Source organism: Urocampus carinirostris, chromosome 12 (assembly GCF_059441175.1).
Source record: "Urocampus carinirostris isolate Australia breed hairy pipefish chromosome 12, RoL_Ucar_1.0, whole genome shotgun sequence".
Taxonomy (NCBI): domain Eukaryota; kingdom Metazoa; phylum Chordata; class Actinopteri; order Syngnathiformes; family Syngnathidae; genus Urocampus; species Urocampus carinirostris.
This window is the reverse complement of record NC_142360.1, coordinates 4,976,050-5,001,838: the sequence shown is the minus strand read 5'-3', so window position 1 is coordinate 5,001,838 and position 25,789 is coordinate 4,976,050. Positions and strand designations below refer to the sequence as shown.

The following is a 25,789-nucleotide window of genomic DNA, read 5'->3' as shown; positions in this document are numbered from 1 at the left end:
TACTACAGTTCAGCTGGCAAGCTAACTGATTTCAGCTGGCTTGTATGTTCACAGTTCACGGATCTCTTAACCGGTCGTAGGGGCACCACTTTCTGTGGTGTGTCTTGGGCGAGTGCAGCCTGTCTATTCCCATACCTCTCCAGGTTGTTTTTTTGTGGGGTAGGGTTTTGCTCCCTCACATGAAACAGTTAGTACTGGATTCCATGTTTACAAGTGGCAGGAGAAGCCTCCTGATCTGACCAAGATACAGCACCTTCATCATCTGGTCCACGTTGTTTTTTCTGTAAATACCAGGTTAATTATTCGAAATAGGGTTAAATAGACTCATTCAACCACTAAAAAAATATTTTTACCCGAAAATCACAAGGACCCAACAAGGTCAGCTGTCCCTAGGAAAGACTATTACAGAATGTAGTTTTTCATGAATTAATAAATAAAATGAAATAAATCAAATAATTTAATAACGTTTCACGCTTTTATTTTAAAGGGAAAAAAAGCAAACCCAATTTTAGTTAACAGAGATATAAATAATATAAACAGAAAATAGTAGTAATGTTTATGTGTATAGATAGCCCTTATAACAAGAAGTCTAAAAGGGCTGCACAGACCACAGGCTATTACAGTCTATAGAGTATTGTGACACCCCTGATCTAAAACCCACATGTGGGCAAGGAAAGGCTCAAAACCCCTGCATGAGGAAAGTAAGAAACCTCGAAGGGGCCTCACGTGAGGTAATCCTCCTTCCAAGATGACCATATACTGCCCAATTTGTTTTAATCTTGTCTTATTCACAAAAAGTATTGCATATGTATGGTGTTCTCTTCCTTGTTTTTCAAGTGAAATGAAAAAAAACAACACTTCAAATTAAAGAGGACTAAATTGTTTTTGTAATATTAAACATGATCAATAACTAGCATTTGTTTAAAAAGGTAACATTTATAAAGCAACAGCATTTAGTTTATCCGCCATATTAATGATAAGAAAATAGAAACGATTGTTGTTGTTGTCAGTGATTGGTGTTTTGTTTTTTTACATCACTATTGGATAATATTACGGTAATTGTAATATGCAAAAGGTATAGAATATGGTATTCGAACAGGGGTGTGTAGACTTTTTATATATCTTTGAAAATGCGTTCAAAATGTGTACATCTGTTTTAAAGAGCTTTCCATTGTTTATTTTGCCTTTTGTGACACATTAGAATCATGCTTTTTCTGTTGTTTTTTTCCCCAGTAACTGTTACATTGGGAAAATTATATCTATAAGAAGAAATATACAAAATGAGTTTTCCCGTTCTGTTGATAATATTCTTTTTTGATATTGTTTTTTTTTTGTTTTCCAATATTTTTCTTATTTTAGATAGCAATGAAATGAAATGATCTGCATTTATATAGCGCTTTTCAAGTCAATGACTTCCCAAAGCGCTTTACATTGTGCTTCACATTTCCCAATGCAAGGCGCTAACCTGCTTATTGGGGGTATAGGGGGTTCAGTGTCTTACCCAAGGACACTTCGACGTGTAACACGGACAAGCCGGGATTCGAACTGGGATCCCTTAATCCTAAAACGTTCGCTCTACCTCCTGAGCTACTGCCGCCCCAGCAACAATCCTACAAAGATGACATTTTGTTATACATTTGAGGAGGACGAGATCATATTTTTTTGGAAGTGTTACAAGAGAGATGAGGGAGAAAAGAAAAAAAACAAGACAAAATATTAAAAATAGCAAACAAAAAATATAAATAAAAACATTTTAAATTGATACCAAATACCCTTGCAAAATTAAAATTTCTTAAAAAATTGCGGGGTACAACATATTTTTTACATTTATAAAAATAAAAAGAGATTGAGAGAAGAAAAATATAACAAATGTATGTAACAATCTAAATTTATAAAAAATAAAAATATCGATAGGGAGAGAAGAAAAATATTAAAAAATAAATGTATAAAAGAAATAAAGAAAATGTGGAAAAGGATGCTAAAATAAAATTTGTTTTTAAAGATAAAGCATACATATATATATATACATATATATATATACATAATATATAACTGTAAAATAATAAAATATCAAAAAATATTACATTATCATTATTTTAAAATAAAAGACAAAGAAAAAAAATAGTAAAACATGAAAATGAAATATAAATAAATTACACATGAAAAGAACAATAACAATAGAATTGCATATGAAAAATGAAATGTGAGTATAAAAAAAATCTAAGATAATTTTTTTTAGCAAATTATTGCATCGTTTTAATATATTTGGCTTTGCCACTTCCCTGCACTTTGGGCTTTCTACCCCCCATTTTTTTTTTTTTTTTTTTTTTTAAACAAAACATCCCCAAGCAAAATAAGCAGCCAGAACGTGTCATTTTCTGTTTTTATTAAACCACTTGGGGCTTTTTCTTAATACAGTGCACTGCAGATCAATTAATAAATGCGCTAAACAGCAGGCTCGAAGACCATCAAAAATCGAAATCATCACACAGCGGCTCCTTATAAAAACACACACAACCAAAGCACCACAAAATATATTACAGCTTAATATACAAATATATAAATGTACATTCAATAAATACAATACGGTGTTTTCTTGAGATGTCGTCAACGCAAACTCCGGCGGCAATCACGTAACTTGAAAATAAGTCAGGCTGCTCTCGCACACAGAGATTTTTCTTTTTTTATCTTTTAATTTTTGCATGGAAGAAAACATATTGTAAAGTGACCTGTGATACAAAATCCAATCAAATGAACAAGAATTACAAATATAAAACAGGGAGTTTTTTTAAATGTTATTTACAAGACCGATGTGATTCAGTAGATAGTCGATAACTAACTCTTTGGTTTCTGTTGATTGTAAATGGTTAGTACAAAAAGACTTTTTTTTAACAAAATGTGGCTTAAGTTGACCTGTCACTCTGAATAAAATAATCCAAGGTTCATACAGGCAGAGATAACATGAAATAAGCAAAAGAAAATGATTGAAAAGAGAATAATGGGAGCACATCATCACTTGAGTAACATTTCGTTTACAGTGTTCTGTCCTTCGTCTGAGCACATTGACTTTAATGATGATGATGATGATGATGATGATAAAGAGTGTGTGTATGCGCACTGTGGAAAAAAAGGAATTCTTACCCCTGTTGCAAAATAGGAAAAGAAAAACTATTTTAAGTACATTTTTCCTTATATTCAGATATTTCTTGTGTTTTTTCTGCAAATATATATTAAAGCAAATTATTGCTTGCTTTAAGAATTTCTCATTAACAAGATTATAAAAAAAGATTATTATTTTATTCTGAAAATTGTCTTACTGCATTAGCAAAAAAAATTATAAATGTTTTTAATATTCATATATTTGTTCTTTTATTTATCTGTTATAAATATAATTGAAATAAGCCGTATCTACCACTATGTTGAGTTTTTAGCTTGTTTCAAGATTTCCTTTTAAGTTAGGGAAAACAAATAGATCAGATCATTATTTTTATTTTATTTGGAAAATTGTAGTTAAAATTTATTTCCAAATCCAAATTTTCAGGTTTATTTTTTCTTAAAACAAACTATTTTTTTAGTAAAATAATAAAATATATATTTAAAATAAGAAAAAAGAAAAATACTTATCTCTCACTTGTTATGCTCAATTGAAGAATTTTGTTTAAATCTAGGTGGGATTTTCTTATCATTCTAAATATAATATACCATTTACTAGATGTGATGGTTACTAGTATTTCTCATTGAAATTCGACAAACAATAAAAAATGTCCTAAAATAAGAAAAGATGTACACTTAAAATCAGCAAAATCTTCTGGAGTAATTTAAAAGGAACACATACACAATATACTAGTTTTGGTACTTTTTAAGATGTTTTAACTTAAAAAAAAGAACATTTTTACTATAAGGTAAATTATTTTGAGCTTACTTTTAAGTATTTTTTTCTAATACTACTAGAAAGTGTTTTTTTTCAAAGAAGGTAAAAATATCTGCTGGATGATTTCTTATTTTACTTTGAAAATTGTACGTAAAATGAGTTTTCTGCCAAAAGATCTTTATTTTTGCATATAATTTTTCCTATTCTATCCTTCAAAGTGTACCTAAAACGAGCAAAATCATCTAAAAACAGGGTAGGAATCATTTTTTGCAGTGTGCACTGCAAAAAATAAACTTTTACCCCATTAGCAAGGCTTTTTGTCTTTTAGTTTTCTGATATTTGAACTAGTTTTTTTAAAAAGAGAAACATTTATGCTTAAAATAAGCAAAATTTGATTTTTGTAGAAAATATTTAAATACCTAAAATGAGCAAAAAGGGTAAGATTTTCTTCCTTTTTTTTGCAGTGTGTGTGTGTTCAGATCCATCTTCAAGCATCATTCTGACCAAACAGACTCCCTTGCGTCTTCAACTTGTTCATCCTGAAGAAAAAAAAAGGTAAATATCTAGATGTTACTATTTCAAACAAATAATAACAATTTGATTAATGGGTTGTCTGATAATAAATTAAGAAAGTAGTTTGAAATATGGACCTGGATTCATGTGGATGACCAAGGAGGTCAAGTCAAGTTAAGTCCCATGTATTTGTATAGCCAGTGTCTGAAACAACGTCTGCCCGGACGCCCGGGGCATGCATCTCTTACGTCGGGCGTACAACTTACACAACGTCTCTGCCCGGGTAGCCCACAACTTTTTCAAGAAAAAAAAAAAAATTCGTTTTATGTTTTTTTATTTTTATTTATTTATTTCAAATCATACGTTTGCTTTATTCTGATTTCGAAATATTTGGTCTGTTTGGATATTTTGGAATTTGGGTTAGTTTGGAAATTTGCATACTCTGCAGCCAATCAGAAGCATGCATCGAATAACTTCGTGCTTCCGGACTCGTGCATTTGCATATCATTTTCCAAAGTAGAAGCACAGAGAACACAAGAAAAATCGATAAGTGGTTTGGAATCAAGCCAAAACATCAGCCCCAAAAGAAAGATTCAAAAGAAGCCAACAAAATTTATGACGCTACAAAACATTAACGTACATTAAAAGCATCGTGGAAAGAGGAGTTCACGTGGCTTGGAGCAGACGACGCAACGCAAACATTGCATGAATGAAGAGGAGTAAATACAGGTACATACTGATGGCAGATGGAAAACAGCGATGTCATAGAACATGGAATGAATGTATAATAAACTAATTTTAAAGTGTTGTTCTGTTATATATTCTAATTTTCATTCCTTAATACTTTGCAACAATGGGTTTTTTTGCGATTAGTCATCTTTTTTTCAAGTTGTGAAAAATGGGGCAGGCAACTTTATGGCTGGGCAGGCAACTTTTCAGAGTCGTCTGCCCTGGTGTTCGTTAACTTTTTGTCTTAAGTTTCAGACACTGGAGAGTACTGCACAGGTTACAATGATACCATCCCCTGATCTTAATCCATCATGCGGGCAAGGAAAAACTCGAAACCTCAACATGTGGGAAATAAGAAACCTTGAGAAGGGAACTCACAAGTGGTAATTCCCCCTTCCAGGTCAAGTCAAGTCATATTTATTTGTGACGCACTTCATCACAAGAAGTCTCAAAGGGCTACACAGACCACATATTATTGCAAACTAGACAATTATTATCAATCTAACGTCATCATAACTGTTTGAAATTAGATCACTCAAAAAAATATTTAAGACATTGTTCTGGGAAAGGTGAACTAAACTATAAACTAAGTGCGACGGGTATCCGTGTCAAATTTGGACTAGAAAACTCGAAATGCAGTTTTGATGTTAAACGAATTCAGCTAAGGACAAAAAAATGCAAAACTTACAGCTTTTCTTTCCGATTCATGTTGTCTTCTTTGGACTTAACGAAGACGGCAGCTTCTCCCCCTCTGACCAGGTCGGTAAATTCTGCTTCCTTTGCGCTGAAGATCACCCTGCAGCCAGTCGGAATTATTATTATCAATTCAAATTCATTTATTAAGGAACTTGTATGAGGAAGAAATAAGTAACTCAAGGTCTTAAATTCATAAATACTAGAGCATTATGTATTTTGTGAGGCACAAAGAATCCATATGAGGAAACGACAGCCCGAGGAAGCTTTGGGGCCTAACATAGTTTTTAAGCATTACTTTTCTTTAAAAAAAAATGTTAAGTTTTTATTTCCGTTTTTTAATAAATATCTAACTTTTTGGTAAAAAATTTTATGATTCAAACATACAGGTAAATCAACTCTAAAATCACCTTTTAAGTATTATTTTTTATTATTCAACCAGATTAAGACTTGTTTTCTTGTTGAATAAGAAATATTAAAACATACACAAGGGCAAATTTCAATTTATTATTTTTCCTATATTTAACAATATTTAGAACTTTTTCCTTGTCAATATGATAAAAATAATTAGACAAATTTTGACTTTTAACTGAAAAAATGTGACAAAAATTGTCTTGCCTAGCTGTTTTTTGGGGGGAAAAATGTTTTTCCAATATCCAACTTATTTTTCTTTTTATCGTTTAATTTGGTATTTTTGCTCAAAAGTTATTATCCTGAAAGAAATAAAAAATGTATTTAAAATAGAATATTTTTTCCATTATTCATATTAGACAATATTTTGATTTGTTATATAACACAAGCTTAAATAATTAAAGAAAATGGGATATTATTTTTTTAAAAAAAAGATAAAAATGTAGAAAAAAATAGTATATAATAAAAAAATACAGAAAAAGACATCCATTTAAAACTATATTAAATGTAAATGTACCCAAAAATAAAATACACATACTTTAAAAACACAAGTGAAATAATAATGCAGAAATAAAATTAAAAAAGTAAGACAAATATGTTTTAAATACATTAAGGAATATAATTAATGTAGTAATTTAATGCAACAAAATACATACAAAATATAATATAATTTTAAGGAAATTATACACAAAGACATCAGAATTTAAGTTTAAAAAAGTGTTATTTTAAATGGATTTGTACAGCACTTTTCATGCAATTTATCAAGTGCTGTAAAAATCTAACTATCTTGATTTTTTTTGTACTCCCTATTTGCTGATTCTAATAATCTTAACTCAATAAGAATTGTATCTCAATGTGACTCACTTGGACTGGGTCTCTCCCGACTTGATCCTCAGCTTGCGGACGTAGAACTTGCTGTTCCCCCACCAGTCGGACCAACTGATGATGGCGTCCTTCTCCCAGCGCAGCTTCACGATCATTAGATCACCAATGTCCACGTCGGTTGTGATCAGGAAGGAAAGCGTGCTGTTGCCGTTCATTACAGGCCTGAAGGAGGTGGCACACGGGGTTAAATATACTTAAGTTCTTAGCTACTCATTTCGAGAGGGATTTAAATTTATGATTGATTTGACATTTCATTCCTTCTCTCTGTTTAACAAAAAAGGGCTTTCTGGGAAGAATATAGCTTAGCTTGGTCCCACCCCTTGACTGTCTAAACACTTTCAACAATAATTTATTTGAGATATTTTGCAATTTAAAGTCTGTCCGACTGGACACGCTGGCTAGCGATGAAAGAAGGCTTAGTTGACTCAGCTCATATGGGTTCTAACGCCGGCCAGACAACACGCCCTGTGTGCATTTTACAGCCTTTATTTTACAAAAAGAATGAGTCCCAAAAAGTTATGATAAGTGGTAAAGAAAAAAACAAGGACAGTGTGAAAAGGAAATTATCACCAAATTTGCAGATGGAACACACGTATGTGGTCTGTTCCTATATGCCATCGAACTGTCGCGCAATGGTATGGTACAGTTCTTATCTGTACATATTATGTACTGTTTTTTTCTACACTTTTAGATAAATATTGTTTTAGCTACAATTTTTTTAATATTTTGAGTATTTATGTTTGCTTAAGGAACATATTTTATTAATAATTTGCATACATGTCAATTTGCAGCATTTTATACATTTTTAGACAATTTCAAATTGTGTAGGTTGTATTTAAATTCTTGTTGGACCAATTTTGTCTTGTCAAGCACAATTGAGTTTTTTTTATTCCTCGCAGTCTGTCTTGCTTAATAAGGTGAGATGCGATCAATAATTAGGGGAGCGATTGGCTGGAGTTGACAGGTCGGAATTTGGGAACTTCGTATGGAATAAAAAAAAAGTTTTCGCAACTGAAACAATTTTGTTTTCGAACATCAATCATGCCGGAATACCAAGGTCATATCGATACATTGGAATGAAGTTTCAAATACTTACAGGACAAAAGGGATGTCTTCTTTTTCTCCATGGGTTCCATACAGGGAAATTTTAATGGGTTGCTCATTGAAAGCCAAGCTTTCCTTGCTGAACAGATGCATCTTCACTTGGTAGTGGAAAACTAAAAAGACATGGATCAACCAAAAAAAACATGAATATAAAAAAAAAAGTCTACTTCTATATACATCAAATCGTCCTTCATTTACCTTTATAGGGCATCATTTCCCGAGTCTTGAGGTACATCTTTGTGCTGCGCGTCATGCGGACTTTGTTGATGTTGTAGCCGATCTTGTTGCAGCGGTTCTTGCGGCAGCTGAGGCACAGGCCTTTATTGAAGGCTTCACGCGAGTTGCAACGGAAAGCCATGCTCTGCTGCTGCGTGTTGAGCAGCGAGTCGATGAAAAGGTGGATGGAGCGCTCGTGGGAACACTTCACCAGTTGGTCCATGTCTGCACGTGCACACAAACGTAAATCTTCTCAATATAAAGTCATGGGAAATTGCAAATACAGTAGACCCCCCAAGTTATGGTGCCACCACCTTGCGATGTTTTCACGTTACGATGTGGGATGTAATGTTTTTTGGCCCCTTATTATAGCACTTTCCCCATCATATGACATAAAAATTCATTTTAAAGCTCTTATAACTGGTGAATTAAGGATCGAGAATGTTTTCTTCGGCCCCTCGTCTTGGCATTACGACCACCATACTACATCAACAACTGTTTAAAATATGGATCAACTGGTGAATTAAGGATCAGGAATATACATATGACATGGACAACAGATTTTTTTTCTGGTCCCCTTTGTGCATTTGACTGTGCCGCGTGCCTCATTCGCTCTTAATATGCTTGTCTTCTATTGGTTTACTTCATAAAAGATGCTGGTCTGCTGTTGGTTTGCATCACGGCATTCTGAAGATGGCGACATGCTATTGACTGAACTTTCCCCCACAATGCTCCTTTCATTTCGATTCCTACAGTTCGGAATCATATGTAACAAAACTTATTGTTTTAAACTATGGATGCCAAGACAAGCAGTGATGCTAAAGGGAGAAGCAAAAACGTGACAACCATGGAAAGAAAGTTTGCGATGATCAAGAAGCACAACTATCGTTTACTTTGCTAAGGGAAATGGCTGTAACAAATAAACAATTGGGACATTTTTGCTATATATAAGTATATTTATTCATAATGTTATTTAATCATATACATGTATATTACACCTAAGTAGTAATTTACAACAAACTATATTTTAATTTTAATGTGTTTATCTGGGGTACCATGCATTTGGAACACGTTAGCTAATTACCATAGGTTTCTGTCCCTCGCCATGCAGCAATTTCACTTCATCCCCCTCAAGTAAAGGAGGAAATACTTTCAGCATTGGTAGTTATGGAGAGTCTTAGCCATGGACATTTCTACTTCTATTGCATTGCAATATAATTATAGAAGATGCCAACAGAGTTGATTAAATACTTTGAGGAAAAAAGTAACACCGGGGATAGGTGACTACCAATATTCAGTACTAGTCTCGGGCCTTACTATAAGTATGTAGGCCCTCTAATGGCTGTTACATACTTGAGAATGAGAATGAGAAAAACCTTCTGCCGATGGGATAAGATTTTTTTTTGTAGTGTATAGTGACATATAATATTTGAAATTTTGGGAAGGGACATTTTATTAATCAAAAGCACTGGAATACATTATAGGAGGTCGAAAAGTTAGTTTTTTGGGTTTCAAAATAGCAAGAAAAACAAAATATTTGTGGAATTTTTCATATTTTGTGTCCCACTCCGGGGCTCTAGGTGGCGACAGATTGCATTAGAAAGTAATTGAAAATTGTTTTAGGACATAATCCCTAGACAGAATCGGTCGAATCAACTAAAGAAAAAAAACATCCAGAGCTTTCCTTTGAATATTTGAAAGTTCTGACCGTATGACTGGTCTTTGAATGCATTACGAGACCAGAGAAGAATTTGACCTTGTCAGGGAGAAGTGTTATTTGTCAAATTGTCTTAAGCAAAATAACTTATTTAAAATTATACAGAAGAGTGGAACGATGACTTTCATCTCTGCACGAGATGAAACACGCCCGACCGCAATTCTTTACGTCGAAAGACCGGTTTTGATTGAAATAACATCTAAAGGGCGTTTTTTTGTTTCCACAGCTGGAACCATATAAGATAAACAGGGCTTCCAAAAGGAAACATTACGCACTGAAAATGTAAAGAAGCTTAAGGTCTTAACCCAAAGCTGTTGAGCACAAATGGCAAACGGCGTTACCTACTTTGCAGGCCCTTGAGGCCTTCCAGCGCGATCCCCCTCAGGGTGTTCTGGATGTCGCAGCCTGGCTGGAAGGTGCCCCCGTTGGGGTAAATGTCGATGTGGCCCACGGGCTTTTGGATGCCGATGCTGCGGCCCGGAGAGCCTCGAGTGTTGGTGTGAAGGACGTCTACAAATTGGGCGTCGTCCCTGGAAAGCGTGTTTTGGGCGTCGGCGTGCTCGAACGTGGGTCCGGCGGGATCCAGGCCTGCAGAAAAAGACCTATTGTCAAGGTTGGTAGATTTGACCTGATTTTTAGTCTGGAGAAGCCAACGATTAAGGCAAAGCGGGTTTTAAAGCTGGATCAAGTCGCGAATTAAGGATTGGGACCACTGGCTGGCACTAACAGCCCTGTGCATACATACGTTTAAAAGCGAGGAATGTGGTCGCCAGGAGATTATGTTTCACTGGTAAGCAATATTACGGCTTTTAGCAATGTACGTAAACGGTAAACAAAAACAAAAAAAATCTTACACCATTTGGAGAACATTTTGCTCATTTTAATTACATTTTTTAGAGAGGTATGATAATTAATGGGTCAATATTTAGAAGACCAATAACTTAAGAATATGATGTCACAGTTATCCTAATAGAAAAAAACAACACCCTATTAGTCACTTGATGCCACACTATAGTATTCAGCAGCCGACACTACTTGTTAGAAATATTCTAAGCATTTATATTACTCATTTAGAATATATTTCAATCTTTTTTTAAATAGAAGTAGTGGCTCAACTTGATCGTGTCTCCTCTCTACCTCTCCTTACTGTGTGCGAGGCACTGGAAAGCTCGCTCATCAACAGTCAGCCGACAATACTTTGTACAAAGATTCTAAGCATGTCTGTTCTTCACAAAAAAAAAAAAAGATTTCTTAAAAAATTAATAGCACAACTTGGTTGTGTCTCTTCTCTACCTCTCTGTGGTTTAGGTGAGGCACTAGGGAGCTCACCCACCAAGGGTCAGTCGCTACTACTAGTTAGAAAGATTCTAAGCATTTGTTACAGATTTAGGATATATTTTGTTTTTAATAAAAGTAGTGGCACAACTTGGTCATGTCTCCTCTCTACGTCTCCTTACTGTGTGCGAGGCACTGGAAAGCTCGCTCATCAACAGTCAGCCGGCACTTCTTTGTACAAAGATTCTAAGTATTTCTGTTCTTCACAAAAAGATTATTTCCTAAAAAGGTAATAAAACGACTTGGTTGTGTCTCTTCTTTACCTCTCTGTGATTTAGGCGAGGCACTAGGGAGATCGCTCATCAAGGGTCAGCCAACACTTTTAGTTAGAAAAGTTCCAAGCAATAATCTTACTCATTTAGGAAGTATTTTGATTTTTCTTTTAATAAAAGTAGTGACACAACTTGGTTGTGTCTCCTCTCAACCTCTCCTTATTGTATCATTAGCCAACATCTACTTGTCGAAAAGATTCTAAGTATGTCTGTTCCTCATAAAAAAATGGATTTTCTTTAGAAATAATAGCACATCTTGGTTGTGTCTTCTCTCTAACTCTGTGATGTAGGAGAGGCACTAGGGAGCTCACCCACCAAGGGTCAGTCACTACTACTAGTTAGAAAGATTCTAAGCATTTGATACACATTTAGGATATATTTTGTTTTTAATAAAAGTAGTGGTACAAATTGGTTGTGTCTCCCCTCTACCTCTCCATAATGTAGGTGAGGCACTAGAGAGCTCGCCCATTAAGGGTCAGACAACACTACCAGTTGGAAAGATTCTAAGCATTTATAATCCTCATAATATATCTGAGTTTTCTAATTAAAGCAGTGACACGACTTGGTCATGTCTTCGCTCTAATTTAATTTACCAGTGATCCTGCTGATCTTGCGGTCGGTGAGGTCCCCGGCAATCCCGGCCACATGGGCCCCCAGACTGTAACCCAACAGGTGGATCCTGTCCCAGGGTAGCTCTAGTTCTTTCTGAATGAGTCACACAAAGCTTTAATTAGTATTCAAATTAACAAGTGGAGATAAAAAGACCAAGAGGCACGGTATGTTTTTAATTCTTGTTTGCTTTTTTCACCAGGGATCACACCATTTTTTTCAGGGGTACAGCATGTGCTCAAGACTAAATTTACAACTCTCTAAAGCTTTTAAATAGAATTGTTGGAATTTTCCATGTGGTAATGATTAAAAAAGGTACAATCCAGTCAACTTTTAGCATTTTATATTTTCTCCTTGACCGGAGTCCTTTCATATTGAGCCTTTGGATTCAATCAATTATCCCTTTTTTCTTTTCAGGATATTTGTTCATTCTATGAAAAAATAAACAAGAAAAAACTAAATACACTATAAATACAAATGGTCGGTTGGATCCCTTCACCACTAGGGTCGTAGGGGCACCATTTCTTGTGTTGTGTCTTGGGCAAGTATAACCTGATGGCGCCCATCCCTCTCCAGGCCAACATATGTTTTGGCCCAACGTGTTAGGCCAATGTGCTAACTATACTGTACTACAGAAACATAAATACTGTTTTTATTTGATAGAAACAAAACAAATAAAAATGAACAAATAATTAATACATTTGACAACACATTAAAAAGGATACATTAATAAATGAACACATAAATAATACATTCAAAACATAAATAATAACATTTATAAATGAATGATGAAAGAAAACTGGAAAGAAAGAGAGGAAGGAAAAGAAACAATAAAAGAGAGATACAGAACGATAAATGGCTGAGAGAGAAAGAAGCAAAGAGATGGAGAAAAACACAAAGACAAAAAAATTAACAATAAAGAAACAAAGTAGAAAGAAAGAAAGACAAAAAATAAAAAAACAAAGGAGAAAGAACTAAAGAAAAAACAAAGGAGAAAGAAAGAAACAAACAGAGGAAGAAAAAGAAACAATAAAAGAGATACAGAATGAGAAATGGTTAAGAGAGAAAGAAAAAAGAAAGCGATGGAGAAAAACACAGAGACAAAAAAAGCAACTATAAAGAAACAAAGGAGAAAGAAATAAAAAAGGACAAAAATAAAGAAACAAAGGAGAAAGAAACAACGAAACAAGCAAAGGAGGAAGAAAGACAAAAATAAAGAAACAAAGAAGAAACAAACAAAGAAACAAAGCAAAAAGAAAGAGAGAAAGAAAGAGCTAAAGAAAGACAGAAAAAGCAAAAGAAAAAAGTCAAGTCATGTTTATTTGTATAGCCCTTTATCACAAGGAGTCTCAAAGGGCTGCACAGACCATATACTATTGCAAACTAAGAAAGAAAGAAAGAAAGAAATAAAGAGTTAAAGAAAGAAAAAAAAAGAAGAAAAAGAAAGAAAAAGCTTTTATTTTAATTATCAGAAAAAAAAGACTGTTAGGCCCTGGTCTCACAGAAAGGTATGCAAGGTACCTTTTGTTCCTTTTACGTTTCAAACACTAGCAAACTCACCTGCAACCAGGTGACAAATTTGGCCACGTCCCTGCCCACCAGTTTGGTGTAGGCGGCAGATGTGGGGTAGTGCTGATTGGCGCGGGTCAGCCAGTCCACCACGATCACGTTGGCGCTGGGCACGCGCTCGTAAAGGGCCGACACCAGTTTGGGCACCCAGCTCTCAAACATGCCCGTCACCTACCCAGAAATAAATCAAATCAGCTCCGGCTCGCCTATGACCCCCAATGAGGACCAGTTATGGGAGTAATGCGTTACCGGAACGCGATTACTTTTCTCGGTAACGTGTCGCTAATAACATTTTGTAACTCAACTGTCGTTATGAAATGGTGAGTTACTCCGCTACTTTTTGAAAACAGAATGTAAGGAGGGTGGGCATGTTAATATGTACGTACAAATCACAACTGAATAGTTAAGGTAGCGTCGTCTCAAGCACAGAGTATGAGGGACGTAATTTCTCCCTACTGATATTGTCATATTCCCCCTACCATACTGTGGTACCTCTACTTACGAATGTCCCTACATACAAAAGATTCAGGTTAGAAAGTACTATTTTGCCTCTAGTTACAAAAGCATTTCAGGATACTAAGTCAAAATACAGTACAGTATTGCTTTTACTCCCAAAGTTGCCCGAACATAAAACAAACAGGCTATCGCTTAAAATCTGCCTGGCAAACCAGTGCGCATGCAGGCTCCCAGCATGCTCTTGGTGTCACCGTCACAGTTCAGAGTTCTGCCGAAATGAAAGACGTTTTAGCAAATTTCCATGAAATCTCGTAATTTGTAGAAAGTGAAGAAGTATCGTGGAATCTGATCTTGTCCTTTGCGTGTTCGTTGAATTTCGGGTAAGGAGAATGTTGGTAATTTAAGAGGCTGGATATGAACTGATTCTTGAGATGTTTTTATTGGCAGAATATATTCTGGAGACCACTGCAATACAAGTCTTCAATTGGACAATCTTAGCAATAGTCTCTCTATGACATTTTGAAGCTAGATTATTATACCCTTTTGAGGGGTTGAAAAGGTCAACACGAAACCGCAACTTCAGTTTTCTGCTTGCCACCATTTGGGCATTTTTGTGTTATCAGCCAGTTTTCAAAGTTTCAGTTTGCACCTTATTCTGTTTTTAACATCCTTTTTCAAAAAAATCCCCCAACCACTTTGTTCTTGTGGTTTCTCGACATCTGGATAGGGCGAAGGGGGCTGTGAGGATTACATTTTTGGACTTCTCTAGTGCCTTCAATACCATACAGCCTCTGCTACTGAGTAGGAAATTGACAGAGATGGGAGTTAGCTCACACCTTGTAGAATGGATTACTGACTACCTGACAGGCAGACCGCAGTATGTAAAACAGGGGGGCTGTACATCGGACACCGTGGTTAGCAGCACAGGATCTCCGCAGGGGACCGTTCTCTCTCCGTTCCTATTCATTCTATATACATCGGACTTTAAGTACAACTCTGAGTCCTGCCATGTGCAAAAGTTTGCCGATGACACTGCGATCGTGGGATGTATCAGAAACGGGCAGGAGGAGGAGTACAGGAAATTGATTCAGGACTTTGTCCGATGGAGCGACGCAAACCACCTGCACCTAAACACCACCAAGACCAGAGAGATGGTGGTGGACTTCAGGAGAACCAGAACTCACCCGGTTCCTGTAACCATCAAGGGAGAATGTGTAGAATTTGTCCAGACCTACAAATACCTGGGTGTGCAGCTGGACAACAAACTGGACTGGACTGCCAACACAGAAGCTCTATGTAGGAAAGGGCAAAGCCGACTTTACTTCCTCAGAAGGCTGGCCTCCTTCAACATCTGCAAAAAGCTCCTGAAAATATTCTATGAGACAGTATTGGCAAGCGCCCTCTTCTATGCGGCAGCGTGTTGGGGAGGCAGCGTCAAGAAGAAGGATGCCTCTCGTCTCAATAAACTGACTAGGAAAGCGAGCTCTGTTGTGGGCAAAGAGCTGGACAGCCTAACAACAGTAGCTGAGAGACAGGCACTGAAAAAGCTGAGGTCAATCATGGACAATCCATCGCATCCGCTTCACAGCATTATCTCCGGACAGAAGAGCAGTTTCAGTGACAGACTGCTGTCACTGTCTTGTACCACGGACAGACTGAAGAGATCTTTTCTTCCTCATGCCATGAGGCTCTTTAACTCCACCCGGCAGAGTAAAGGCCCACATTAAACCACACCACCTACATTGGATATTACCGAATCTTACTGCATTATGTGTTCTGTGTAGCACTATTTAGTTAATCTATATAACATGCTAAAGTGGGCATTTGCACGTCACACTGGGTATTTGTATATTGTATTCTTTTGGCTTTATTATTGTATTGTTCTCAGCTCAGGGATGCTGCTGGAAATGTGAATTTCCCTTAGGGGATGAATAAAGTATCTATCTATCTATCTATCTATCATCAGACTGAACTCTGTTCTTTCACTTAAATTTCCTGACATTAGTTTGAACTTGTAGTTTGCTTTGAAAATATCAGTTTCTAATAAAAGCTGATATACTTCATGTACAAAAAGGTTTTCAAAAGGAATCAGAGATTGTTGACAAGTCGGGCTATCACTACATCGGCCTCCTGCATTTCTGAATAGCAGAGATCATTGGACCCATTTTTCAAGAAACGCAAGGCAAAAAGGTAAATAAAGATTTTTTATTATTTCCTTTGTCCTTTATTTATTTTTTTACATTATATGCCTCTCGTTTTCCATTTATTGTGTGGTAATCTAATTTTAACATGCATTTGTTTCATGTTCTGATGCTCTTATGATTTATAAAGAAAATTGACTCTACTTTTGAGGGGCTTGGGACAGGCTAGAGCATTTACATTCAAAATGTTACCCTACTTATACAAATAAACATGACTTGACTTACTTACAAAGTTTAGTTTACGAAGCTACTCCCAAAACGAATTAAACCGTAAGTATAGGTACCGCTGTCTATACTCACATCTTAGCCGTATTTGCAACTATAAAATAATATACTAAAATCAGGGGTCAGTTAAAATGCGCATATTTGTCTCACCAGTAGCGAATGCTAGGCAAAAAACATCAACAGGAAAGCAATGGGGAAAATGTGAGCACAGAATTCATGGTAAAAGAGTGCTGAATTTAATCATAAAATAATTTTTGCAATTCACCATGCCTGGATAAAAAACATAGCCGACATTACACGGAAATGAAGAGGAAAATCTTAGAGTGGTTTGAAACCCAAAGTCAAAATAGATATGGGCTGTCTCAGCTGTGCTCTCAGGTTTGCATGGGCCAAGATATATGAAGTGTTACCGCTTCCATAGGTTGGTGTTCACGTTTTCTTCTATTTCTTTTATTATGCTGCTATTTTTAAGCAGTTTTTAGGGGTTCGGCTTCAATGTGAGTATGTAAAAGGTAATTTGTTACAAAATCAGGGGTCCCCAAACTTTTTTCTGTAAGGGCCACATTAAATTCCCCTTTTCTGATAAGGGGCTGGGGTCATTTTCTAAAAGTAACATACAACATTTGCAGAAGTGTAAAAAATATTGTTTTCCAAAAGGCCACATAAAAAAAACTTCTGGAAGAAAATCAGAAAATAAATAAAAATACTATTTATGAAATAAATAATAAACAAATTACATTCTGTGGGTCATTTACAAAAAAGAAATCATGGAACATAAACCTTCCAAGATCAGAGAGTTATCAGAGCACTGTGGACCACCAGTGGTATATATGACATGTGAAAAAGTGGTAGATTTAATCTCATTATTACACTATGTTTAGTAAGGGTACCAGAGATGCATGTTATTTTCATTTCGCGTTTCACATGTTACAATGACAATCCTATTATATTGTTCTACTCTATTCCAGATTTTAACTAATTGTAACGTGTGAAAACCACAGTAAAATTAACATTAGTCTTATTCCACGGCTAAAGATAGTGTGATAATGAGATAAAACCAAATGCCTTTTCCTGGTATTTATATCCCTGGTCATCTAGTGGAGATTTCAATGCTCTGACCCCCACAACCCGGGTTTGAATCGTGTTGCATCCAAAAACAAGCACCCAGAGTTGTTTTTTTAGGTTATAAAATTTTTTTGTCAAAATGTTTAGAGACAGCTTCTTCCCCAGGGCCGTCACCACCCTAAACAAGCACACAAGACTAAAAGCATATCTTGCAACTTATTGTTTTCTGTTGTTAAATGTTATTGCACAAAACTGTGAAACCTTGAGACTTTCCAATGCACTATTATTATAAGATAGTCCAGTCTCTAAGAATACGTTGCATACAGTATATTTAAATTATTTATCCTTTTAAGTCTTACATATTACATACAATGTGTCACGGTTGCCATGGCGCCCAATTGGCCCTGCACGTGTGGCGCCATGTGCAGCTTGTTGACGGATTGGCTTACCCACTATTTAAATCCGTTGCCGTCAACCCCTCAGTTGTCGGTCCGTCTGCGAATCTCTGTTTTTACACGGCAAGCCCTTTTTTGCCTGTCCCGTTTTTTTGCTCCCGTTTATCTCCCGATCTTGACCACGTCTGCTCTCCCGTTCCGAATTACGACCTATTCTGATCTCGACCACGTCTGTTCTGCCGTCCTGAATAATGATCAGTTTTTGATCTCGACCACGTCTACTTTCCTCTCCTGGCTTTCGACTTGTTTCCGATCCCGACCACGTTTTTGCTCTTCAATCCCGGCTACTGACCTGTTTTTTCCATTCCCGACACCGCTCGCCACGAAAGTCCCACTTCCGCGTTCAGAGCAACCTGATTCCTGCGTCCAGCAATCCCCGGATCGTGGGCGCAACACTTTTCTTTTCTTCCCAATAAAACTTGTGAGAAACGCTACGTGAGTGGGTCCTGTTTCCGTTCTGGTCGTGACACAATGTTTCACAGGATAACTTAAATGAAAATAAAGACAATAAAATTTAGGTGGCCATAGTTTGGGTAAGACTGAACTAGTTAGCTTCTTTCAGAGTAACGCACTAATTTTGGCTGTCAGTATTCCGGGGGACACCAGAATTACTTTTTAATTAGGTTAAGGGTACTAGTTACTTAATTTCCAAAACCGATGAGGACAAGCTCCACAGAAAATGAACGGATTTCCTTAATAAAAAGCAATCCTTCTCGTTCGACGGCATTCCGACATGCCTCATTCCACATGTAGGGGAGGAGGGTAGGGGTCTCATGGAACCCCCCCCCCCCTTGTTTTTTATAAACGCACGTACCGTCCAGCCGTGGATGATGACGAAGGTTTGGGTCTGGGCATTGAACTCGCACTCCTGGATGGTTTCGGGCCTCCCGGCCACCATGTAGCACATGTCGTCATCGGGGTATTCGGCGGTCCGCAGGGAGAATTTGGACACGATATCGGTGAAGTCGCTTAGCCACTCTGTTGTGGTGGCGGGTGGAGAGGTAGGGGTCACGCTGCTGTTAGCTGTTGCAAATAGAGGTAGTCAGAAAGCTAGGAGAGGCGGGGAATACTGCAGGGTCAATTTTTTGGGTGTTGTCGGAAAAATAGATCATTCGAAATGTAAATATCGCGTAAAATACATGGTTGAGGCAAATTAATTAATAAGGGCAAGGTTGTTGGGACTGTGGTTTGTTGAAAAAGTGCAAGGGAGCCACTAGGAAGCAACAAAGAGCCCCATGCCGCTCCAGAGCCGATTGAACACTAAAGCAAATGTTTATCGTTTTATTAAGTATTCAATGGGTGTGCCTGGACACGACTCATAGCTAAAGACACTTGCAGAGGCCTAAAGTACAACTATGTCAATTTTCACAAGAGTTGGTTCAGCCGTTTTGGAGCCTATAAGTCACATACAAACACACACAAATACATTGGGATTTATCAAGTAATTTAGAACGTTCAATTAATGTTGAAGTCACAAGATTTATTCTTCCAAATATGAATAAAAAATTCAAAATCATGTCCTTTATGGGAACGGTTTGACAAATGTTCAATTTGTGCACCACATGAGACATGGAATAGGTTAAGTCGGTAATCCAGCACCCGACAAATATTAGGTCCAGAACTTTAGGGGTGCTGAGCACTTTGAGTGTCCGGCTGGTTAAAAATGTTTTTGTTTTTTTCATTTCACTTAAAGTGATATAATATCCATCCATTATCTGCACCACTTATCCTCAGTAGGGCCGCGGGGGTGTTGGAGCCCATCGCAGCTATCTTCGGGCAGTGGGCAGGAGACACTCTGAACTGGTTGCCAACAGTGGCAGGACACAAAGAGACAGACAACTCACTCGCTCATTCACACCTAGGGACAATTTTGGACCGACCAATTTTGTTTTTACAATAACTTGTATAAAATATAGATTCTGGGCAGTTGTAGTGGCGTCAGGGATTTTATTAATATACTTTTGTTCTCCTTAATTTGAAGAACTAAAGAAATGTCTGATGCCATAAATATTCTCCAGAATGTCTCTTTTAGTTAATTTTCAGCTCTATAAAAAAGACAAAAAAAGACAAATAATACATTTAACGCCATTAAATTCTCCCCAGAATTTTCTATTTTAGTATACTGCTATAAGATACAGTAAAATAAATCAATTGTGATGCTTACACTACCCAGAATGTTGTTATTTTTATCATTGTAACCCTTAAAAGAATAAAATACACAAAAAAATCTGATTAAGTTAAAAAAAACTTCTGAGACTATTAAATAGTCCCCATAATCTTGTGTCTTTTAATAGATTCTAGTTCTACAAGTCAAAAATAAAAATAAATACATCAATATATGAAATCTCTGATCTCATTACATACTCTTAAGGGGCTCTCATTTTTATTTCTAGAAGTTAAGGTAAAAATACAGATAATAATAATAATGATTCTGATGCAAGTAACCTCCAGGATCTCACTATTTTTAGCTCTACAAGTAAAGGATAATTTAAAAATATATATATAAAATAAAAAAACGTATCCTCATCAAAATCTTTCTCTGTTAATGCATAATTTAAATCCACAGAATGTTTTCTTTTTTTGTTTTTAGGGGAATAAAATATATCATAAAGCCCCTAACGCCATTACTTGCTTCTCCCAATTTTATTTTGGGGATAACAATAATTTCAAAAAAAAATCTACGGGTTAAAGGCTTAAATAATCCCCAGAATGTCCCTTTAAAATTTAGTTCTGCAAGGTAAAAAAAATAAAATAAATAAAAATAAAATACAATCTGATGCCATCGAATACGCCCCAAAATCTCCCTTTTAGATATGCAGGTTTCGGACAGAATATCTATTTTAATTTTAAAATCTGATACTGTAAAATAACACCTAGGAATTTCTATTTAATTCTGCAGAACCAGAAAACAAGGACTCTGTCGTCCCCTTTTGGATTTAAAGCAAACCTGCCACGCCAAACGGTCTTAAATCGAAATTTCTTTTATTAAACACATTTGAATATTTAGTAGTCTCCATTCTTTAATTTGGACCCTTTTTAAAGTAAGATATACAGTCATTACCTAAAATTTATGTATTTTTCAAAGTTTATTTTCAAACTGTAAAGTTTACGTGCGATGGAAGATTGTAATTATGTTAAATGTCTGGGGTGGATATTTACCCTTATAATTACGTTTCTTTCCATCAGGATACCAAAGGCAAGCGTTAATTGATTGACTCATTAAAGTGAATGCATTTGACTTTTCAATATTTTATGATTAAGATATGAAAGTGTGATTAAAAAAAAGACAAAAAAGAAAAGAAAAGCGATTGTCTTTCTTACCAAACACGTTGCCGGTGGTGAGTTCAGGTTCCGTACAAAAAGTAACAAAGATTTTTCCCAACAGTATGCAAACGGTGAAAAAAACGATATTTTCTTTTCCCATATTATTAAAACGCCGGTCCTGTGATGTATACTTTTAAATATATGTTAAAGAAAAAAAAGAAAAGTATTGGCGTTGTATACACGCGGAGTGAAGTTTCTTTAGGTTCTGTCACGCTTGGGGCTCCTGAAGTCATCTTTAAGGGTAGCTCATTTGCATTTTACAACGTGATTGGATGGAGGGAATTTGGGGGCGGGTTTTTTCCACAGGTTTTTTTCTCAAAGAAGGGTTGAAACTAGTTGAGGACAGTAGCGTAAAACGTATTTTTTTACATTATATTATATTGTATTATATTATATCATATTACATTATATTATATTTAATAATATCTAAAAAAAAAAACTTTTCCACCAGTCAGGGTGCGTAGAAGGTGTACTTTTAATGACTATAAATCTGGCTCTATGTTTATCCATCCATTATCGGCACCGCTTATTCTCAATAGGGTCGCGGGACTCTATTTTTGTATTTAGGTTTAATATTAAAGGAGAAAATAATGTTTTTTTTCAATGAGAGTTATGCTCATATTTCGTGGTAATAGTAATATTTATGAGTCTTATATGAACCTGAGATGTGATGGGACAGAAAAAAACATTAGTGATTATTTTTTACATCTAATTTTTTTTTTTTTTTTTTTACATTTTTGTTTACATGTTATTAATTTATTATTAAGAATGTATTAACTATCTGTTCTGCTTAATAGTTTGGCTTATTATAGTTTAACTGTAGCCCGAAAAGAAAATCTACACCATCCCCTGATCTAAAACCTACATGAGGGCAAGGAAAAACTCAAAAACCCCAACATGAGGAAAAGGAAGAAACCTTGAGAAGGGACCGCACATGAGGTCATCCCTCTTCCAGGATGACCAGGCTGCAACGGATGTTGCAATAACAAATAATAAACAGATATTGTCAACATAAAATATAGGTTATTCATATGCTATCGAATAGAAGTGTCTTTCAAGCCTAGATTCAAACAGTTCCACTGAAGTTGCAGACCGATTCTCAGGGGGCAGAGCATTCCACAACACCCGAATGGACAACACTCTCGAACCTGCAGATCTCTTCTTGGCTCTAGGGATCACTAGTAGACCAGCATTTTCAGGGCCAAGCCTCAGGACTAGAACATAGGGGGAAATTAAATCTGAAAGATATGAGGGAGCAAGTCCATGCATGATTTGGTATACTACCAACAGAACCTTAAAATCACATCTTAAGCTAATAGGGAGCCAATGCAGGTTAGCTAAAATCGGGGTCACGTGGTCAAACTTACTTGTCTTAGTTACAAGCCTCACTGCAGCATTTTATACAAAACACAAACATAAGTATACAAATAGTTCTTTAAGATATTTTATTTTACTCCTTTTTTAAATTTGTATTTCTAATTTTTATTTAATATTTGAGAGAGAGAGAGAGAGAGAGAGAGAGAGAGAGAGAGAGAGAGAGAGAGAGAGAGAGAGAGAGAGAGAGAGAGAGAGAGAGAGAGAGAGATAGTCCCAAAGTATTCAAGTGTAGCTCGGGATTATCAGTGTGGCTAGCAATTTATGAAAAGAAAAGCGATTTAAGACTAAAACGGATTAACAAAGGCAGCAGGGACCTCTAGTGTTAAAAGCGCACAGTGCAGCAGCAAAAGAGATTAAAACAACGACTCTTGCACCTAACAGATGTAAAATCAGATGACGTCGTTAAAAGTGATAAACATTGCCGTGCGGGATGCTTGAACGAGACCATGTGTCCGAGTGTTTTGAGGAATTCCGTTCCCAAACATCTTTTGTGGGAACCGCCATTCATCCTATCATCTATACGTGTCTCCAAATATTGGTCCGTCTTCTCGGTTGTCGATTCATGCGGTGCGGCGGAGGATGGAATGACTGTTTTGGATTAATGTTTATTATGATGTATAGTGGCGGTCTGTGGTGTTTTGGGCACAGTAGAAAATGGGTCACTTGTCATTTTTTTATCATTTTTAGCTAGGCTCAGAGTAGGGGTCTCCGACGTGGTGCTCGCGGGCACCAGAGAGCCCCTTGAGGACAGCTGAGTGTTCTGAAAATAGCTCACCGGTGTTGGGTCATAGGGATTTTCGAGTAAAATGTTTTTTCTAGTGGTCGACTGAGTCAATTTCAAGTTACTTTCCACTCTTTTTTTCCTGCCCTTGTTCTGTCTCTTTTTTCTTCTTCTTTCTCTTGCTTTCCTTCTTCCATCTTTCTCCCTTGCACTTTAACCCTATCTATCTATCTCTCTTTCTTCTTCTTTGTCTTGCTTTTTTTGCTTCCTTTCTTTCTCCCTTGCCCTTTCTTTCTCTCTCTCTCACTTTCTCTCTGTTGTGGTCCCTATTCTTTCTTTTTTTTTTGTCATTCTCTCTGTTGTTGTCCCCATTCTCTCTTTTTCTCTTTCTCTTCCTCTCTCCTTCTTTCTCCCTTTCTCTCTATCTTTCTCTATCCCCTTTCTTCTTCCTTTTCTTGCTTTCTTTTTTCCTTTCTTTCTTCCTTTCTTTTTCCCTTGCCCTTGCTCTCTCTCACTTTCTCTCTGTTGTGGTCCCCTTTCTCTCTTTTATTCTTTCTGTTGTTCTCTGTTGTTGTTCCTTTTCTCTTTTTCTTTTTCTCTCTTGCTTTCTCCCCTTTCTCTTTTTTCTTTCTCTCGTCCTCTTGCTCTTGTTGTCCGTTTTCTCTTTTTTCTGTCTCTCTTCCTCTCTTCTTCATTCTCTCTCTCCGTCTGGTTGTCCCTTTTTTTCTGTTTTGTCTTTCTCTTGTTCTCTTTCTCTCCTTGTTTCTTTCGCTTTCTTTCCACCTTTCTTTCTCCTTTCTCTCTCTCCCCCGTCTCGATCTCTTTCTTTCTCTCATTCCCTTTCTTTCCTTTTCTCACTCTTTCTTTGTCTATCTTTTCACATAATCAGTTTCTAGCTAGCTCTGGTTAACAAACTAGCTACCTAGTTTCAGCTAGTTTTTAGTTAGCTTGAAACTCTATTCATCAATCCATCTAGCAAGGTTTGTTAGCAAGCTAGCTACCTCAATTTAGCTATCTAGTTATCTAGCGACTGGTATTTAGTTACTTGAATTTAGCTAGCTCGCTCACTTGCTACTCCATCCATCCATCTATCTATCCATACATTTAGTTTCTTGCTAGCTGTGGTTAGCAAAGTTGTTACCTCAATTTAGCTAAATTTCCATTTAGTTTGAAACTCCACCCAACCATTTACCTATTTAGTTTCTATCTAGCTTTAGTTAGCTACCTAAATGTAGCTAATTTCTGTAGTGCAGTGGTTATCACATTCATCTAACACGGAAGGTCCCCAGTTCGAGACCGAGTGGACACATATGTTGGCCTGGAGACGGATGGGCTTCACCAGGCTGTAGTTGCCCAAGACACACCACTGGAAATGGTGCCCCTACGACTATTGTGGTTAAGCGTACCGACCAACCGACCTCAATTTAGCTGGGTACACTTACAACTTCATCCATCTATCCCTGTACTTTTTTAGTTTCTAACCAGCTGTGGTTGGCCAGCTAGCTACCACAACTTAGTTAGCTTTCTGTTTAGCTTGAAACTCCATCAAGCTATCAATCCAACTATTCAACAATATATCGAGGTTTGTTAGTAAGATAGCTACCTCAACTTAGCTACATATTTAGCTACCTAGCTACCTTAATTTAGCAAGCTAGCTTGCTACCTTATTGCAACTCCATCCATCCGTCAAAACAGCCATACATACATCTACCCATCCATCCGTTTAGTTATCAAGCTAGGCTTGATATAAAGCTAGCTATCTAGCTACTTCAATTTAGCTAGCCAGTTTACATGCAACTCCATCCATCTATTCGTCCTTTTATCTAGGTATTCATTTATCATCTGGCTAGCTGTGGTTAGCAAGCTAGTTACATTAGGTTTAGCTAGATTTCTAGTAAGAAAACTCCATCCATACATTTTTAAGCTGTCTAGCTAGGTTTGTTAGCGAGCTAACGACCTCATTTTGGCTAACTATTCAGCTATCTAGCAACAGGTGGTTAGCTACTTGAATGATGAACTATATTTACTTTCAAAATGGCGT

The 25,789-nt window shown here is 36.5% G+C and overlaps 1 protein-coding gene across 1 annotated transcript; it reads right to left on the bottom strand.

The window, feature by feature from the left end:
- Positions 1-2,369: 2,369 nt before the first annotated feature.
- On the bottom strand, positions 2,370-21,844 carry lpla (lipoprotein lipase a). Its single transcript, XM_088350452.1, has 10 exons — positions 21,648-21,844; positions 19,141-19,349; positions 13,916-14,095; positions 12,340-12,451; positions 10,485-10,727; positions 8,405-8,647; positions 8,199-8,319; positions 7,082-7,264; positions 5,802-5,909; positions 2,370-4,410 (listed from the first exon to the last, which is right to left on the bottom strand). The coding sequence occupies exons 1-10, from the start codon at positions 21,748-21,750 to the stop codon at positions 4,359-4,361; spliced, it is 1,554 nt and encodes a 517-aa protein (XP_088206578.1). The 5' UTR covers positions 21,751-21,844; the 3' UTR covers positions 2,370-4,358.
- Positions 21,845-25,789: the final 3,945 nt, after the last annotated feature.